The 20386-nt window shown below is 31.3% G+C and overlaps 3 protein-coding genes across 3 annotated transcripts in view; 1 reads left to right on the plus strand and 2 right to left on the minus strand.

Annotated features, from left to right (window-relative positions):
- LOC143049636 (uncharacterized) overlaps window positions 1–20386 on the plus strand; it is a 193982-nt gene that overhangs the window by 60577 nt on the left and 113019 nt on the right. The window lies entirely within an intron of this gene.
- Window positions 1–20386, minus strand: part of LOC143048762 (centrosomal protein of 162 kDa-like) — a 60262-nt gene that overhangs the window by 39403 nt on the left and 473 nt on the right. The window contains exons 2-12 of the mRNA XM_076222635.1: window positions 19769–19789; window positions 17919–18135; window positions 17300–17557; window positions 16888–17015; window positions 16231–16363; window positions 14853–14965; window positions 13743–13987; window positions 12730–12886; window positions 12035–12184; window positions 11494–11655; window positions 11296–11379 (exon numbers count right to left, since the gene is read on the minus strand). Of these exons, the coding sequence (XP_076078750.1) occupies window positions 11296–11379; window positions 11494–11655; window positions 12035–12184; window positions 12730–12886; window positions 13743–13987; window positions 14853–14965; window positions 16231–16363; window positions 16888–17015; window positions 17300–17557; window positions 17919–18135; window positions 19769–19789 (1668 nt within the window). The remainder of the gene's footprint in view (window positions 1–11295; window positions 11380–11493; window positions 11656–12034; window positions 12185–12729; window positions 12887–13742; window positions 13988–14852; window positions 14966–16230; window positions 16364–16887; window positions 17016–17299; window positions 17558–17918; window positions 18136–19768; window positions 19790–20386) is intronic.
- LOC143048763 (centrosomal protein of 162 kDa-like) lies at window positions 2140–10584 on the minus strand. The gene is made up of 7 exons (XM_076222636.1): window positions 10462–10584; window positions 8747–8972; window positions 7407–7589; window positions 6059–6243; window positions 5506–5613; window positions 3924–4073; window positions 2140–2412 (listed from the first exon to the last, which is right to left on the minus strand). Exons 1-7 carry the CDS (start codon window positions 10498–10500, stop codon window positions 2140–2142), a joined length of 1164 nt encoding a protein of 387 aa, XP_076078751.1. The 5' UTR covers window positions 10501–10584.

Below are 20386 nucleotides of genomic sequence, written 5' to 3' on the forward strand. Positions count from 1 at the left end.
TGAGAAACAGACATTATCACATAACTTTTGATTTTGACCACTGATCAATGAAATGAGGTCGAGGTCATATGAATCCTGTCTGCCAGACATGAAGACCCTGCAAGGATCCCATACACCAAATTAAATCATTCTATTACTCATAAGTTATAAATTCAAATGACAAAAATCATAAAACCAGTGACTGAACCCTGAAAATGAGGTCAAGGACAAAGGACATATGACAAATGGAAACCTCATAACATAGGGCATCTGTATAAGTAAGAACTGTACACATCAGAGAGCACACAAGGCAATTGTCCATATGAATAATATTTCCATGGGGCATAACTCTTCTACAAATTATTGATCGGCATTGGTTTTCAAATTCGCCAAGACATTGCTGATATAAACCTATGATAAAAGTTTCATAAAAATCTGGCAAGAATTGTACATGTGAAAGCGCTAACAAGACTGGACCGACAGAAGGACACCCGGTATTTCCATGTCCCTGTAACACATTACGCAGGTGACAAAAAGGGATATATCTGTCACTCTTAATGTTCTGTTTGATGAGATAAATTTCATTTGAATATTTAGAAAATTTTTAATCATTTGCTGAGAACATAACTAAATATATGCTTGTATTGTAAAAAGTATCTATAACATGTTTTTTTTTGGGTGTCTATATGACCTAAAACCTTTTTCAGGGAAATGAAAAAAAAAATGGTTTAGGCATATTTAGTAATGACACAGAATCCTTACAGACAATTGAAGTAAATAAGATAAAGGTCAAAAGGTCAAAGTAAAGTTCTACTGAATATATAAATATAAAAATATATAATTGTAAATTTATTATAAATATTTTCATTTCATGTATACAATTTTGAACAATATGTAAAATAATGATAATGATAAATAAAATAAAATATATAATAAAACTAAAACAAAACTAAGTATTTGACACAACTTTTGTATGTCTTCTTACAACATCATACAAAACCTCTCTAAGTAGTGGTCATTATATTCGTTTTAAGAAGATATTTAATAAATAATTCTAGTACTGATAAGGAGACAATTCTTCAGAAATTATCTCCCTTTAATCAGGTTGATTTAACATTTGACATGTTTTATAAAGTACAACATCATACAAAAGTACATATTATATAATTTTTTAAAACAGTATTAAAAAAAACAGAAACTTCCAAATGGTATACAGAGTAAACAACTCTTAAATGAGGCAACTCTAAACGTTCTAGGGAAAATAAAGGGGAAACAACTGATCACATAATAAGAATTATCTATGATTTTCTCAGAAATTTAAAAGGCTTTAAGGGTAACATTCAAATTGGTGATGGATTTTTATTCACATAGAATCAACCAAAAAAGCACATAAATTTCGTGTTCCAATACTCTTGGATAAAATTTTTGCAACATTTATAAGATTTTGCAAATAAAAAAATGATAGTTTGAAAAAGGACTCATATTCAACATACACAAAACAAAAAGTGTCAAGAAATCTCCCAGTATTATGTTCTTGCAAATACAAATCCAACTCAGTTTGTTACACTGATTAGCTAAAATTCTATATTTAAGTGAATAGTAGCTGTTCACAAGAATGTGTCCGTAGAACATGGATGCCCACTCAACTATCATTTTCTATGCTCAGTGGGGTCACAATTCTAATTTGGCATTCGAATTAGAAAGATCAAATCAAAGGGAATATGAGTACTATATTAAAGTTTCAAGTTGATTGGACTTCAACTTCCTGAAAAACTACCTAGATCAAACACTTTAACCTGCGGACCATAAAACATAATGCACCTTCTACTATTGTAGGTGGGGCATAAAAAATAAAACAGATGAGGGAAAAATTATAAAGATTTCAGTGAAAAGTTGCATGTAACAAGCAAGATATATTGAGCAATTTCAAAGGTTTTTTTAACACAATTCCATGAAATGAGGTACCGGTATATGAACAGTTATAAAAAGTGTTGTTTTGTGAAACATAAACAAAAATACACATGTGACAAATAGAATGCACCACATCATTAAATTGTGTAGAAATTTTATTATTGATACAACCACAACATCTGCATAATTCTTAAAAAGAAGTTCAAGACATTGGTCAAATAATTGACAAAAATATTTTTTAAATTACTGCTATGACACTGCTGCACTGACATGTATTACAACTCCTTGTTTTTGGAGTAATTTTAAAACGTCTAATATGGAAGCTAATTCTGTTCTAAATCTTTGGATTTCACTATTTTGAGAATCTACGATTCCCTTCCATTTGTTTGCTTCCTGGTCCATTTCCACTGAAGCTGTGTGTTTGGCATTTTTTATAATTTGATGCAGTTCAAGTTCACGTGTTTCACGTTTTTTCTCCATTGGAATTATCTTCTGCTGAATTGATTCAAAATGTTTTATTTCCTAAAACAAACAAAAATATGTATAACATTATAAAGGGCAAAACATTTAGGCAAGGCACTCTTAGTCAACATTTATGGCGGGCACTTCTATTCAACATATAGGCAAGGCACTCCAAGTCAATATATTGGCAAGGCACACCTAGGCAACATTAATAGGCTAGGCACTCCTAGTCAACACTCCTTTCAACAGTAAGGGCATACTACACAGAAACAATCCTACAATATTATTTCCTATAAATATTCACATCAAATAAATAAAAATATTATTCAATAATTCTTATATGATATGCATATTAGGGTATACGTTGATATGATTGTTTGAGAGGACTTCTGGTACTTGTTCTTGACATTGTTTATTTTTCGATAGACGACGTTGACCGAACTTCTTTTTGTAACCAATGTAAACAAGAAAGCAGCCTTAATGACACAATCTGGATCAATGTTTACAAAATATGTTTACACTTCGCTTTTATTGTTTTTAAATTAGATACTAACACGAAACATCCGTTTGAATGATAATAAGAGTTTTTGCACTGTATTATCTATCAGATTGCAAATTTCATTGATCACACATTTTTACGTTAACCTACACATATATTCATGCGCCAGGTCTATTCAATGACACAAATATACAATTTACATGTGATAAGGTTACGAGTGTGGAAAAATAAATTTTGTATCTCCAATTTTAAAGAATCATGAGGATTAAACAGCTTTTTAAAGGAATCTATTGGTGTATAAACTGTACCAAGTCACTCACAAACATATCATAAAATAACTTTTATTTGTTTGTGAGTGAATTGGTCGAGTTTTATACACCAATTTACCTTTATTAGAAACCCCCAAACCAAAGCATTTGAAAGACAGGGATGTTTAAATAAGTAGAAATTTAAGGAGCTTTATGACTTTCCCCTGGAGAAAAATCCCATTTTGAAATAAAAAATGGCTTAAAATTATTCCCAAAAAGACAACTTTTTTCCCCAACAGTGCAGTCTCAGTAGTAATTGTGCATGAATACGAACTGAAAAAACTCATTTAAACCATTTTCATAACTAAAATGACTATATGTGCAGATTTGAGGGTCTATTTATGTATCATCACTGACAATAAGGGGTCTTATTTCAAATGAGGGTTTATCTCTTGAAAGAGGGTCTTCAAATTGAAGATCCAGTCAAATTGATGGTCTATTATAAATTTCCCAATTTGATAAAAATGACGCACATTTTCCCAATAAAAAAGGGTAGAGGTAGTTTTGAAAAAAAGCGAACATTATCACTGAGGACAGCAAAAACAAAAATATTTCAAAGGCATGCCAGAGATGTTTAAATAATGAGAAGTGAAGTAAAAATATACTTTTTTAAATTCCTATCAGTATTCAAGTTTGATATACATGTTTAAAGTAAAAAACAAGCAAATAACTAATGTCTCAATTGACCCCTTTTATTTTGTGCAATTCAAGACAAATTTCCTGATGAAGGGGTTAAGATATATCACCAGAGTAACAGTACTTACTGGAGTGTGGAATGTCTTTGCCTCACGTAATTCCTTTTTCAGTTTGTCAATTTGGTTTTCTAAACTGGCATTCTGTATTCGAAGTATAGAAAGTTGTTCTGAATCTAAATGTGATTTATTTAACTGTTCTTTCAAATGTTTTATCATCACCTAAAGAAAAAAAGAAATTTATGATCATTTATTTTAATAATTTACTGTTTTATTCATCAAGTGTACAAGCCATTAACACAGAAAGATGAATAACTTTTTATAAAATTATAAAACAGAAAAGAAGGTTAAGAATACTTTGACCTATAGTTGATTACTTTTAACTCACTGTGACTTAGATGGAAAGCTGTCTCATTGGCATTCATACCACATCTTCTTATCTAATGAATTCTTACCTGTTGAGCATCTGTTTTTGATTGTAACTCTGCCATTTTAGAGGCAGAATGTTGTAAAGCGTTGTCAGTCAAAAATTTCTGTAGCTCCCTCTGGTGTGAAGATCTTAGTACACCAATCTGTGAAAAGATAAATTTCAAGACATTTTAACTATATACAACAAATAGTTCAATTTTGATTGGTGATTGGATGGCAGTTTAATGTCAAGTGACAAAAAACATGCATTTACAGGACAAGAACATGTAAGGGTGATATTTCTATCAAGTTATCTTACTGTTGATTTTTATTTGTAAATAATCAATTTGCTTATAGTCTAGAATTTTAGTTTATTGAAGGACCTTGTGTCTAATTTTTAAAATATGCTTTGTCCTTTCTTTGGTTGGGTTGTTGTCTCTTGTTGACACATTCCCTGTTTCCATTCTCAATTTTATTTAAACAAAAAATATTTGAATAACCTCTCTCCACGGTATAGCCTTTTTGTGCTGATGAGGCGTAAAGCAACCAACAATCAATCAATCAATCATGTAACTGTGATATGAGTTTCCAAGACAGACAAACTGAGCCTGAGTTTTATCTTGCTATTTCCCAACAGTCTGCAGGAAGACATGTCACCCTACCCTTACAAATTATTCTGACTCGGGGCAAGCAGTATTTGCTCTTCCTCCTTATATATATGATTTACAGTCTTTATATTGACCAAGGCGAAACTCAAACTCAAAAATGCTACTATATTTGTTTTATCACAAAAATAAATATTCGACCCACAAGGTTATATTAAGAGGAACAAACTAAATAGAAAGGCAGCTTTTATTTACCTTCATGGTTACTTTATTTCCATGAGATGCTGATGTAACTTTTTTCTATGGAAGTGATTTCAACATGCAATTTATCTTTTTCACAAAAAATTACGATAACAGATCCCTTAAGAAATTCCAATTTAGTCTCTCATTCCAAACCTCATCATAAATTGTTTAAAAGTCAATCATTCAAAAGTGTATCATGCTTTTATCACACCATTTCACAATTAAATCATTAATGTGCTTAACTTTCATCCAAGTATTGATCACAATATGGATCAAATACTTAGGGATACAAAATTATTGTAATTAACAAACACTTTGCATTTTACCAAACAAAGTCCTTAATTCCATAGATTATAATAACTCATGCTGATAAATCTACATGTGTATGTCACTGGTACCTGTTCTTCATATTTTTCTTTTGTTTTAAGGTTCTTATCCTCAAAATGAGCCTGATATTTCTGTAATTCAATCCTATGTGTATCTACCTCTAACTGTAGTTCATCAACCTAATAAGAGATATATTATGACAATTTATTCATTCTGTTAGTTAATAATAGTACTTTTCCTTTAACTAAATGAGGGAAGCAAGATTTGTTTCCTTAAACTGAATGAGGGAAGGAAGAGTAATTTTCCTTGAACTGAGTGAGAAGTCACAGAAGTAACTCTCTGTTCACTCTTATTCTATCAAATAATCGTATATTTTAATGAATCAGCTTTTCTAATGATCATTTTAAGTATTACTAATTAAGAGTCAGTCTATCAGATACCAACTGATTTCTATAAAAAGACATCAAGATTTATTGGTGATTATTAGGGACTTAAGTTGATTGTATGATTGATAACTGCTGTTTGTCCAATGGCAAATATTACGCCAAAAAAATATATGTCTGTTTAAGGTTACATACTTCAAACATTCACATCATACATGAAGACTCTAAGAGAAAACCATACCTTTGATTTCAACACTTCGTTTTCTTTTATCACATCAGATATATGAGTTCTATCAGCAAATGTTTCTGGTTCATATTGTTTTCCATTCACTCTCTCTGTTAATCCGTTCATTTCAGATAAAACTTCTGTTTCATCTTCATCCATCTTTCTTGTCTTTCCTTTACCTTTAATCTTCTTATTTTTATCTAACAATATAAAACATAGTTGAATACTATGTTGAACTCAAGATGTATTTTTTACTTTTTGTGTTGTTGGGTTGCTATCTGACAATAGAAAGGCCTATGCATTGTATAACATATCATTCATATTGAAGTAATATTTATATAAATATTTAAAAAGATGTAAAACGAAACAATTAAAAAAAAATTAATCTCTATTTTTTAAATTGATTTATTCAGCTCAAGACAAACTGTAAAAGAACAAAAAAGCATACACAACCTCAACCTCCTGCCCCCCCCCCTTTTTTGCCAAAACAAAATAAACAAGAATGTGTCCCCAGTACACAGATGCCCCACTTGCACTATCATTTTCTATGTTCAGTGGACCGTGAAATTGGGATAAAAACTCTGTGTCCACAGCTCCGACTGCAAGGGATTTCCTTCTGTTAAGATGAGTTTCCATATAGTGTACAAGCATTTCAGGTATGCAACTTGTTTATTTTATCAAGTTTTACCATTTGTGATACAATTTTCGTACTTGAGCGCTCTGGCATTGTCTCTATCGTCCCCGGGTAATCTACCCGGGAGCTTGCACCATTGAAGGTAATGGAGGGCGAGCTGGACTCAGTGACAACAAAAAAAAAAAAAAAAAAAAATGAGTCAGAGGCCAGGGCTGGACTAAGGGAACATGTGTTGTAAGTTTGAATTTAATTGGACTTCAACTTCATCAAAAACTACCTTGACCAAAAACTTTTAACCTGAAGCGGGACAGACGGACGGACGAAGGGACACACAGACCAGAAAACATAATGCCCCTCTACTATCGTAGGTGGGGCATGAAAATAAAAATAAAATAACCACATACTATTTCAACTGGAAGTCTGGCTAACACTTTAATGCTTACACATATAGAGCAAACCAAACAGTAGTTTTGCTGACAAAATACTAAAGATTGAACAAAAGAAGCCCATTTGAGTACCATAATCAGGTACAGTTGGGAAAATTGCAATAAAGAGAAAAAAAGTTGTTTATTACAGTTATAAACCTTTAAAAACTTTTGGTTGGGTAAAATAAACTTAGTTTTCCACCAATTGTAAATATTTGTTTCTAAATCATCACTGTAGAGACAATATTCATCTAAATCAAGTGCACTCTAGCAGTAGGATTAATTATATACATTTCATATTTACCTGTATCATTGGTAAAACCATTAACAAGGTACAAATGTTTTTCTTTCCTTAGCCTCTCTATGGATTTCTGTAAGATTTGAAGGTCATGGTTTTTACATTCAATCTCTGCACGAAAGACTTTAACTTGGTTCTTTAGATCTACCTCTTGATCCTTAGACATCTTTAGTTCATTTTTCAGTGATACTAAAATGAGATATGATTTTAGATATATTCTATATTGCCACATTCATATTATATATATTTTCTTTTTATCAATAAAATTCATTTCACTTTTTTTATTAATCAATATTCAGTTAAGGATTTTCTCTTTGACACCCTAACTGTAAGAAAATGTCTCAAAACAAACTATTTATGGAGATGATGTTACATTATAATTATTTTCATAGAGTTACTAAACTTCAGCAGCAAATATTCATTCTATTGCAACAGTGTTTGTAAAATTCATTTTGATTGGATAATGTCACCCATTCACAAAGATGCTATGAAACCTACACGCAAGCACAGTTGATGTATCACATATTTTAAATTATGATTGTACATTGTTTTCTGTCAGCTTTATCATAATGAGGTAACAATATTGTATTTAGAGCTCCCATGCATATATGTCGCCAGTAAAGGAGTAGGTACAAGAAGACCCCTTTTTAACTCCAAAATATAGCAGTTTTACAAAATTGTTTAAATGTAAACTTTTTACATTTTTTTGGAAGGTATAATGCCTCTGCTACATACATATGGGCTGTTTTGGAATTACAAAGCACATATAATAGAAACTTAACATCATTAAATCATGCTAAATTACTGAAATCTTCACAATTTCAGCATTTTAAATAAATTTTAGACAGTTTCCGTCTTAAATGAAAATGGCTGCATTCGTGTTCATTCTTGATATTGAAATGTATGTTGTGTTTAATGATAATACATAACACATATAAAGGTTGAGGATGAACACGGATGCAGCCACTTTTGTTTTTGACAAAAATCATATTAAAAGTGACAGTTTTTTGCATAATAATTTGATAGATATTTTATGTTTAAGCTTGAATTAGATAGTTTTTAATGAGTGAATCAGGTAAAATCTTTCACAAAAAAATAATTGAATCAATTGAAATAGACATTTAAATGTTTAAAAAGTGTCCAAAATCTTTCGTCAGATGAACCTGAAACTTGAGGCAAAAACAGGCAAAAACCGGACCTACTCCTTTAATTTGCAACCATCAAATCACCAATTAATGCTTTCAGAGTTTAAAATACAAATAAGTTATCTCCTAATTGTACTTTAAAATCTTGTTTGGAAATCTTTGTAGATTTTTTTAGAAGGTAAAAACTATTATGAATCTTACCTTCTTGTGAAGTTTTAGTTTTATTTAGTTCATTATTAATGTTATTTATTTCTGCCTGCAGTTCAGCGACTTGTTTTTTATATCTTTCTCTGACATTGTCTAACTCTCTCTGTACAGCTAGGGTACTGGTATGTGGGTGGTCATATTCCTTCAGTGAGTTATCATCAGGTCTCTTGTAGAGGTGTAGCTGAGCCTCCAAATCTTTTATTCTGTCTTCGTATTGTAACTACAACAGGAAAACATACTGTAAATATTGCAATTTGGTGTCTGGCCTATTTTTAAGATAAACAAGAATGTGTCCCAATGTTTACCCCATCTGCATTACCATTTTCTATGTTCAATGGACCTTGAAAATGGTGTAAAAACTTTAATTTGGCATTAAAATTAGAAAGACTTCAACTTCATCAAAACCTACTTTGACCAAAAACTTTAACCTGAAGCGGGACAAACTGACTAACAGACAAACGGACGAACAGACAAACCAACGAATGCAAAGACCACAAAACATAAAGCCCATAAATGAGGCATAATAAAATGTCCTGAAACATCCCCTAATGGAATACATTGCACATATCAATACTAAAGGCATTAATATTTTGTGAATTTAACACCAAAAGTCCATTGATTGGAATCATAAAAATACCAATCCACATAAATCCTGATCAGAAATATAATTACAGTTATTATTAATGTTATTAAACTGATCGGGCAGAGATTACGTTTTAATTTGCATAAGGACAGTCTATTTGAAGATGTGTGTGATAAGGATGATTGCCGTGATAATTATTATAGAATTCGTATTACCTATCAGTGTCATCAAACGCATATACAAAAGGAGTGAGAGTATGATATCGGACGAATAACTGAACACTTCATTGATGAGTTTATCCCAAAACTCCTGTCTATAGATGAACTGGTCTTAAATAAGCTAATTTCTTAAGTCAAGTGAAATAAATCTAGTAATACAGTCTACTGCTTTTATTGGTCAGTTCTATGAGCCAAGAACCATTATTTTAGTACCAATTTGAAAGACTTTTCCAGAGTTATTTAAGAACTGTCAAAGCGACACGAATGGCCCCGTCCAAAAAAGTTGAAAAACCTGCAATTTCAATAACACATGTGGACACAAACATGATGGTAGTCTCAGATGGATATGTTCATAATTATTAATTAACTGTTAACAAAACTCAGCTCAAAATGTGGAGGCCTATAGAAAAAAAATCTGTAAAAGTGTAATTTTCAACAATTTTCAAAGTTGTTAACCCTTAATTTTGGCAAAAATTAATGGAGAGGAACAAAACTTAAACTAGATCTGTAACTCATCATGAGTAACTCACATACCAAAAATCAGCCCAATATCTGAAATTGTTTAGAAAAAAGTCTGCATAACTGTTATTTTCAACAATTTATCAAAGTCCAAAGCCCGTAATTTCAGCAAAAATTAGCGAAGCGGAACAAAACTTAAACTTGACCTGTATCTCATCATGGTTACCTCACATACCAAAAATCAGCCCCATATCTGAAAGCGTTTAGAAAATAACTCTGTATAATGGTTTGTTGTGGACGGAATGACGGAATTTCCGCAAGGGTAAAACAATATGGCCCCGACAACTTTGGGGCCATAAAAAAATACCTTTAAACGCAACTCTCTCAAAAGAGTAGAAAATTAAAATTTAACTGTGATACAATGTTCAAATCATAAACAAGTAAACTACCTTGACTGTGTGATATTTCTGTTCTACAGATCTCAGCATTCTCTCTGATTCTTTGTCTTTTGTTTCCAGCTCAGCTTCTTACTTCTTAAGTTGATTTTCCAACACAATCACAGTAGGAGTTCTTTCTAATGACCCTGGTTTCTCATCAGAGGCAATGGCTGTTGTCATAATCAGAGCGGGTAAAGAGTTTGGATGTCGTCGACGGATAATCTGCTCCATCTCTTTAACCTATATTTAATTAGAAGATAACCCATGTGTAAATTATTATCATTCTAAATTTACAACCAATGAAAATTGATTATTAGATTATCATTTTGTATTTTAATTTTGACAATTTGAGAAGAACAATTCATAATCCAGGGAGAAAAGAAGGCCAGTGACATAAAAGTCAGACCGGTAATATATTTACTATTTATTGACAAGTTTTTGTTAATTTTCAAATGAGGGATAAATATCAAGCTGCCTGTAAGCCATATATAATTAGGTCTTGTTTGCTGGTTTTTGAAAGAAGCTTTAAAATTTGAGATAAGCAAATTTTCCCAAACCAAGTTTGAATTACTGGACTCTCACCACTGTCCTAGGTTAGGGTGAGGTGTGAGTGGAAAAATGTTTAACCCCACTACATTCTGTATGTGCCTGTACCTAAGTCAGGATTCTGTTCTTTAGAGGTTGTTGTTGATTGGGGTTAGTCATAGTTGTTTTTTATTTATTGTTTCAGATTTTCTCGGATTTGTATGCATTTTTCTTTGCTTTGTACTTATAGATATTTGAATTTTCTTGGAATCCTTTGTTATTTCTTTAACCTATTATAGATGGTTTACTATCTAGTCTTACCTGTCGTTGCAAATCTTGAATTTTCTTGGCATCATTTGCTCTCTCCTTGGCTCTTGTTTTATTTTCTTCCTTCTTCTTTCCTGTCTAAAATGGGGAAAAAATGGATGATAGGTATCTTACTAAAGCTTTATACCATGTATATTCAATAGGTTTAATAGTTATTTGTAGATAGATACACGATATTAAATGTCAACATACCTCAGATTTTAACTCCTCTATTCTGACTTTGAGTTTAGCTATTTCCTCCTCCTTTTCTTTCAGTATTTTAGCATCTTTGTCGAGGATCTGTTGATTTTCAGCATACCACTTCAGCTTCCGTGAGATTCTTTCATTCTCCTTTATATATTTTTCCTCTATTTCCTACAAAACCATGTAAAGGGATAACTCTTTAGTCAGTTTAATCTGTGTTAATTCGAGGAATAAGAATATACTTAAGTCTGTTATCCTAGTTCTACTTCCTTAGAATTTTGGAACAACAAAATGTCTCTAGTAGGAATATAAAATCTTGTGTGACTTACTGAGTATAGAAAGATGTTTGTTCACAAATGTTCTATGAATGATTGTTTTAAAAGTCTGTATGGTGTCCTGAAGATGTGAATTTGGCCCCCTTTTTGTTGGAAAAATTTTGTTGATTATATAGGGAATCATTGAAGCATGACAAGAGCGGCTTCCCTTATGAAAAGTTTGGGATCTGCCACTGATCTAATCTACTCATTGTTTATTTTTAGTGCTGTCATACCTTAGCTTCCTCAGACTTCAGTCCTTTAAATTCCTCCAGTTTTTTCCTCAGTTGTTCTTTTTCTTTAATAATCTGATCAATGTGTTGTTCTAATTCCACCTTAGTTTTCTGGAGGACTGATAATTCTCTTTTGGAATTTTCCTCTTGTCTCTGTAAAGTTTATCATCATTAATTTACATGTTATTATAAAGCCAACATGTGTCATTGTGGCATTTAACTGGTATAAATCAATCAAAAGTATCTATTAGTATACAGCAGATAATTTCCCCATTAATTTCATACAGATCTTAAATAGCGAAATGTTTTCACAATTTGTATAGACTCTGACAATTAAGAGCATGATATATTATCTAAACATTTAATTTGTCTATAGATTTTATCCCTTGCCTTTAATATGAACAAATTCTCCGTTACCAGTTTTGTTATACACTTATTTTTTTTTAAAGTCCAAATCCTATTCTATCATATCTGAAGTACTTTTATAACTGCTACTTGTGGAGCACAATTCATATATCTTTCCAGACCAACTGTGATTCCCCATGTTAAATGATGTTCTCGTTACTTAAGTCTTTAGATGCTTTGGTGTTGTCCACTTTTGAATTTTCATATACCTTTTATTGTCTTCTGCTTTTAACACAACCATGTTTTGGGATTTGCCTGTAAAGTATTCAGTGGATATATCATGTTATACTAACCTTGGCTTCTTTGAACTCAGCCTCTAATATCGCTATCTTCCCTGCCCCCAGTACTGCCCCTCCTTCTGTATTCCCGGCAGCTATGTTTTGCTGTACTGGTAAGCTGGTGATCACACCTTTGTTCTTGTATGCCACTTCTTGTCTTTCAAGTAGAGTCCTGAATAGAGAAACATGTATTGAATTTTATGATTTAAAGAAGAAATAAAATATGTAAAAATTAATTTAACAATAAAAATATTGTTTAAAAAGTAAAATCACAAAAATACTGAACTCTAAGGAAAATTCAAAATGGAAAGACCCTACCTAATCAAATGGCAAAATCAAATGATAAAACACATCAAACGAATGGTCAACACATATTCCTGACTTGGTAACAAGTAGCTTTTACTCATTGTTGACTGCCAAACAGTGACCTATAGTTGTTAATTTCTGTGTCATTTGGTCTCATGTGGAGAGTTGTTTCATTTGCAATCATACACATCTTCTTATTTTAATATCACCATGTATTACCCTTATATCATATCTATTAATTTATCAGGGGAGATGATTCCAGAATATGTTTTTTTTTTATTTTCAGGATGGATCTTATCCATTGGAACTTTTCTTCTCATGTTCATCTTGCAAATATCATTTTCAAAGAAAAATACCCAAAACTGTGAAAACTCAGACATTTCAAGGGTGATTACTTAAAATCCCCTATTTTTAAAAATTGTCTCCTTTTTTTTTGTAATGAAATTTTAGTTTCTCACTTTCTTTATGGAAGTATAATCTTAATATTTGCATTTGTAATTGTAATTGTGTGCAAGGTTATTCCACATTGGTTTGTAGCTTAGTTCTTGAACTATGCCGGGGACATTTTAATGTATATTTCTGAAAGGTAAATAATTTGAATAATTTGGAGACATTACAAAATGTTTTTTTTTTAAATCATTGTTATGAAGGCATCATAACAATTTTAGTGTCACTATAAAAAAACCAAACAAATCTCCTATATAATTATAACAAGCACATACCTGAGATTTGCCACTTCTGTCGCCATCTTTTTGTTTTCTTTAAACATTCTTTCCTCTGCCTGTTTCGACTGTTTTTGTGACGTCTTTAATTGTTGATACAGTTTTTTGTTTTCTTGCTGGTATCCTTCCAACTGTGTTTCTTGTTCCTTGAGCTCCTTCTCAAACCGTTCAACCTGTCCTTTACTGGCTCCATCAGTTAAACCTTCTACCATTTTCTTTCTTATTTCAGTCTCATCCTCAGGTACCTGTATGAGGAAGGAAAAACAATGTTACAGGTTATGTTCTTCTCATATATTTTATGATGGTATAATATTAAACCAGTAACAGGAGGGGTTGTTCTTTATTTTCAAATGATGAAGACATAATCTTTCAATCAGTTTAATTGTGGTCTGGAGCTGGCATGTCAATAACTGCTAGTAGTCCTTTGTTAATTTATGCATCATTGTCATTTTGTTTAGTTTCTTTTGTAACCTATTCTGACATCAGACTCAGATTTCCGTTAAACTTAGTTTTACTGTGCGTATTGCTATGTGTTTGTTTTTTCTACATTGGCTTGAGGTATGGGAGGGGGGAGATTTAAAAAAACATGTTTAACCCTGCCACATTTTTGTGCCTGTCCCAAGTCAGGAGCATCTTGCCATTGTTAGTCTTGTATGATTTTCAATTTTAGTTACTTTTATACATTCAGTAGTTAAGTATGTTGTCCATTATCACTGAACTAGTATAAATTTTTGTTAAGGGCCAGCTGAAGCACGCTTCTGGGTGTGGGATTTTCCGGCTGCATTGAAGACCCAATGGTAGCCTTCAGTGATCTTCAGTTTTTATCTGCTCTTTGGTCGGGTTGTTGTCTCTTTAACACATTCCCCATTTTCATTCCAAATTTTATTGGTCTTTTTAATTACCCTGTGTGTTGTTGAAGAAGGTATGCTGACCTCTTTAAGTTTTTTATGTTGCTGTGTAGTTATTTCATGCATAAACATTTACTGACATCTCCATATTGAAATCAGCCTTACCATCCACAGTTCTTATGAGATCATGTAATTTCACAGACAATCTGAACTAAATCAAATATTTTGATCAAAATTTTAGTTTTGATTTTGACATTTTTACCTTTGCTTGCAGAACAAATATTTCTTGTTTAAGTTTAAATATTTGTTCCTCAAATTCTTGTTTCTGCATTTCAATCATACTGCCATATTCTTTTTCTACTTGAACTAGGTCATCTAGAAATAAAATTATAATGTTACTAGTATAACACCAAAATCATGTCCGACTGTTTTTATCTAACCAAAGTTATCTAAATATAGAGTAACACCAAAATTGAGTCAAACTTAAGGTTGCGGGAATTTCTCGCTACATTGAAGACCTGTTGGTGACCTTCTGCTGATGTTTTTTTTTTCTATGGTCGGGTTGTTGTCTCTTTGGCACATTCCCCATTTCCATTCTCAATTTTATTAAGGTACCTGAAAATAAAATTATAATATAACTGGCATTACACCAACACCATTTCTAACTTTTTTCAACCTGAATGTGTTTAATCTAAAAAAAAAATTACTTTGACCTATAATGGTTTACTTTTACAAATTATGACTTGGATGGAGAGTTGTCTCATTGGCACTCAAACCACATCTTCTTATATATGTTTACAATATTGTTATAGACATTTTAATCTCATAGTCTGATAATCCTTTACTTTCTTAACAATTGCATCTAAAACTATATTTATAATGTGATATGAATTTCTAGAAATTCTGACATTTTTGCGCTAATTTTTTATCACAATTTTAAACTATGACTGTTTCAGGAAATGATGCCTTCAAAAAATGAAACCAAATTTTTATTTGTCAGTGTTAATTTATGCCAAATCTTTATGTATTTTTTTCATAAAATAAAAATAAAATAAAAATAATGCACAACAGTTTAACACATGTTTTTTTCAACTTGAGTAATGCCATAAAAAAAATACTATTACAATCATAACCTTTGATACATTCTTTCTATACCAGAAGCAGTCATATTAAAAAAACTCTTAATAAAATTGAAATTTCTTTCAAACCCAGATACATCAATTTAAGTAAAACCCCTTATCACATATTTGTTATGAGTACCTTAGGTTTTGCATATGCGATAAACTCAAAATTGCCCGGGCCAAAAAAGAGATATTGATATTGTGCCCTGTTCCTAATGACGTGACGTCATTGCATCCTTAACGACACGTTCGTGATAAATTGTTTAAGATTTTACCTTTTATGTATCATTAAATTGTTATAACTGACCTTTTTTCTCTTTTCTGCCGAACTTAAATATGTGATAAAAAGATTATAACATGTCTTTTCCATATTGACCCAGGTATCATCCCTCGACCCATATCGGCCCTCGGCTAAAGCCTCGAGGCCGATATGGGAGTGTCGGGATGATACCAGGGCCAATATGGAAAAGGGCATGTTATAATCTATACTTATTACTTTTAAGATAATCTGTAACCTACCTTTTGTCTTTCTATGCAACCTTTTTTCCTCCTCCAAAGATGCCTTCAACCTTCCCACATCATTGTCTATTCCGACAGAATTGTCTCCCTTCCAACTGGCTGCTATTGACGGCTCATCCATAGAGTATTTGGCCTAAAACAAAATCATACTCTTTAACACCATTTTTCATTTACTGCTTCTCTGTAAGCCAATAAATTAGTATTACCATAGGGACAGATGTCCAGATAGGGTGACAGGTTTTTCTACAAACTGTTACACAGCAGATTATAATGCATAGTTCAAATCAGAGCAGTTGAGATCATCTTCAGTTGTCTGGGATTTATATTGCTTAGTCTTTAGTTTTCTATGAATTGTTATGTGGACATGCTCATCGTTACATAGTTTTTCATTTTTGGCCAATGCAGTGTCAAATTTTTCTTGAACCTCCCTTTTTAATCTTTATGAACAAAATATAATTCTTGTTAATTATAGTGTTGTTGCCTACAATCACCAGGAATAACCTGTTTCACACTAAATTACTAAAAAGTATTTTAAATTTGAAATGCATTGGTTGTCCAGTTGTTGCACAGAAATAACTGAAACATCCCATCCACCATACTACCAGCAAATAAAAATATTAACCAGATTTTTACGCTTAAAATTAGTTTTAAATATACCTCAGGAATATTTCTGTCAGTAAAATGTTCCTTTATATAGTTAGCAAAGGCATCGACTGAAGCATTGAGCTGGGATTCCATTCCTGGGTCTATGTATTTCTGTTTCTTGTTTGTAGGACTCTCTGTTCCTGAAATAAAGAAGATTTTTCAAGCATTAACATTTTTAGGGGTATTTTTGTAAATATGTCTAGTGTATAAGTTTTATATCAGGAGTACACATATGACCTTACATTGTTTGGATACCGAAGACAACAGTTTCGTAGACTTTTTTATTTATGACATTTTAAGCTAAAACATTTATTAAATGGAATTTATTGTTGCATTAGAATGGAGATAACTGTATTAGATTTTACTGTCGCAAATATCAAATGCAAGTCACTATGTTAACTCAATTAAAATACAATACTGGTACCTTTGATCTTTTGTTTAGCCACATCTTCAGGGGACCAGACATCAGTGACTGCTTTCCTGTCCAGGATACCAGCCCTCTCATCATGTCTGTCAGTAATGTCAAGTTTTCTGTCATATCTCCTTTTCTGTCTATCATTATCTTCTAGCCTCTCTTTGGAACTACTTGGCCTCTCTTTCATTGTCATATTTTTAGATGGAGAATATGATGTCCCATATCCTGAACTCTTCACATGAGCAAACTTGGGATTCAGAGTTCCACCTAAAGCACATTATACTTTTTTGTAAGCATATAAAAAGTAAGATTATCTCATACTAAAAATGGGATATTTTGTAAAACACTTTTACAACACACAAAACTTTCAAATCTTAAGCTTAAATTTACAATGTCAAAAAAAAAATAGTAAAGTTGATGATAATTCTTGAATAATGAAGAAAAGATATTATCTATGGATTAAGCATGTTGTTTTTTTTATCTGACAGGAAGTCACTTAGAATTACATTCCATTCTTGATTTTGTTTATTTATTTAAGAAATCTAGATAGATTATTGAGCTTTATATATTTAGCAACTTGATCAATGAATATATACATAGTTGTGTAGGCAAGTTACAAACAACTTACTAGGTTTAACAGGTGAGTGTGACCTATCAGTTATTGCCCCTGATGGTGCCCATCGCCTTGGTGACATGGAAGCTGACATACTTCTCCTAGGAGATATACTGGGTGATTTCTTCCTTCGTTGTGGTGATCCTATCTTTGTTCTTTCCTTTGAGTCATCTTTACCTTTCTTCCTTTCTTTTGTCTCTTTTCTCTTTGACCTCCCTCTCTCTGATACAGACTGGAATTTGATTAAAATTTGAATTAATTATATTTCAATTAAATTGCTTCGTCTTTCAAAGTTTATACCTACCTGTGTCAGCGGCAAATTATAGAATCTTTATGTAGTTCTTTAAATGTATGCTTTATAATGTTTTAAATCTTCATATACTTTTTAAGACAACACAATATATCTTTACAATTTAAAATATTTGAAGTGAAAACAAAATATAAGTTGACAAAAACATAACATATTTAGTAATGTTTGTTCCCAGGAAAAAAGTTACTTCACATAAAAGAAATCAAGACTTTTATATAATTGTGTAACATTAACATGCTGAAGGATTAAGGTAATTTATTATGTAAAGGTCATTAAAATGTTATAGTTCAAAGATGATGGTGATGATGATGTTGGATTTGTTTAATTTTGAAGGGTTGACTACATCAATTGGTGATTTGATGGTTTCTAATAAGCAAAACAACAGAAAATCTATATATCAATTACAATACAGAAATTCAATCATTTTTTTCACAGGTAATTATAAGTTTCACCCAAATGCACTGAACAGTAATAAGGCACTGAAATTTAATAATGTTTGGAATAGTTCATATTACTTCTATGGACAATCAATTCCATGTATAAACATGACCAAGGTAATTATAATTTCGACCAAAGGTCAAATATTACAGAGTATTGCATTTCCCTTCATTGAAATAATTTAGCTCAGACAGCACTTCAGAAATATTTTATAAACATATTTGGATTTCTTTTTGTTACATTCATGACATTACTTATTCTCTTTTAATTACAAATCTTTTTATGTCCAGTATTTTTTTTACTTTTGAACTAATAAAGTGCTATGAACATGCATGGTAAATGTGACATTATAATCTTCTTATTACTAATAGTAAAATATTTTAAAACATTTTCTTCAGTAACTCATGGTAACTTGTTATTATTCAAAAAACAAAATTTCTCATTGAATCATTGTTTTTGGGGAAATTTATTTTGAGCTAATTTTTATTGACACATTCACATGGAATTTAGATTAACTGTCAGATTTTAAAGAGTCTTCTAATTTTAAAAAATCTATTCAAAAGTACTTTTCTATCTGTTGATCAAGTTTGTTTTACCGTGTTTTAAAAATGCATGTTAATGAATAAAAAAATAATATGGGAATATTTTCTATCTTCTATCTTTCACTTCATATCATGCAATTAAATCTAGCCTTATCCTTCTGACTTTAGTAAAATGTACTGTGGATTCATTATTATTAGTTGGATACCAATTTTCGTGGCTTTCGGGTAACCACAAAATAAAATAAATGTTTAAGGAATGACAACTTCCATATAGACTTGTATGCAGATTTCTTCTTAACCATGAAATTAAATATCCATGAATTTTCAAGTTTTCTGTAATCAAAGATTGATTGATTGATTGTTGATTGTTTTACGCCCCATTAGCACAAAAAGGCTTAATTGTGCTGATTGTAATCCAAAAAGATTGGTACCTATAAAAATAAATGAATCCACAGACAAGATATATACTGGTACATGTATAAGGATCATAACAAACAATACTGCACAAACCAATGCACAACACTTCTTTGTATATATGTGAGTTATCTCCCCTATACAAACAAACCACAACTTACCCTTTTAGATGAACGGCCAGTCTTTATCAAAACAAAAATATGCACAGATTAACACTGGAGTTAAATTTAATTTAAAAGATTTAAGGAGCTTTCAATGACTACACATGTACAGATTAATTAATAGCTTGCTAATAGAACACACCAAGAAAATGAAAGAAATAACTACTATAAATTCAGAAATTATTGTAGAATGGAATAAAATGTGGGATTTATAATTGTTTCGATTTCAGGGAAATCTGCATGCAGTTATATGTATCAGATATAAGAATGCAAGTTCTTTTTATTGCTATAATCATTCAGTTGTATTATTCACATTTATTCACATTTATAAAAACCTCGTATTAATTTCTGAATTTACAGTATATATAAATGGATGTTTCAGTATGTACAGGTTTAATAAAGTCTACAAAAGAACAGGGTAGGAAAATTTCCATTTCTGTTTAATTATGAAACAGTCCTTATCAGTTTTGTTCTTTGTATTCTAATATTTTTACTGCAATTGTTTAACATTTGTATTTTTTTAAGAACTGTTGAACCTATTTTATAATAGGAGTACTGAAACAATTCTCACGTGCACTGTTGAAGACCTATTGTTACCGACCTCCTTGTTTCTTATCT

The sequence above is a fragment of the Mytilus galloprovincialis genome, chromosome 10, assembly GCF_965363235.1.
Source record: "Mytilus galloprovincialis chromosome 10, xbMytGall1.hap1.1, whole genome shotgun sequence".
NCBI classification, from domain to species: Eukaryota; Metazoa; Mollusca; class Bivalvia; order Mytilida; family Mytilidae; genus Mytilus; species Mytilus galloprovincialis.

Bases quoted from the DNA above. Each gene is read 5' to 3' on its own strand.
- LOC143048763 (XM_076222636.1), bottom strand. From the start codon at position 10,500: ATGCTGAGATCTGTAGAACAGAAATATCACACAGTCAAG. The intron at 6,244-7,406 runs GTAAATATGAAA...TTATATTGTTAG, and splicing joins TGGTTTTACCAATGATACAG to ATAAAAATAAGAAGATTAAA. The intron at 2,413-3,923 runs GTAAGTACTGTT...TGTTTGTTTTAG, and splicing joins CAAAGACATTCCACACTCCA to GAAATAAAACATTTTGAATC.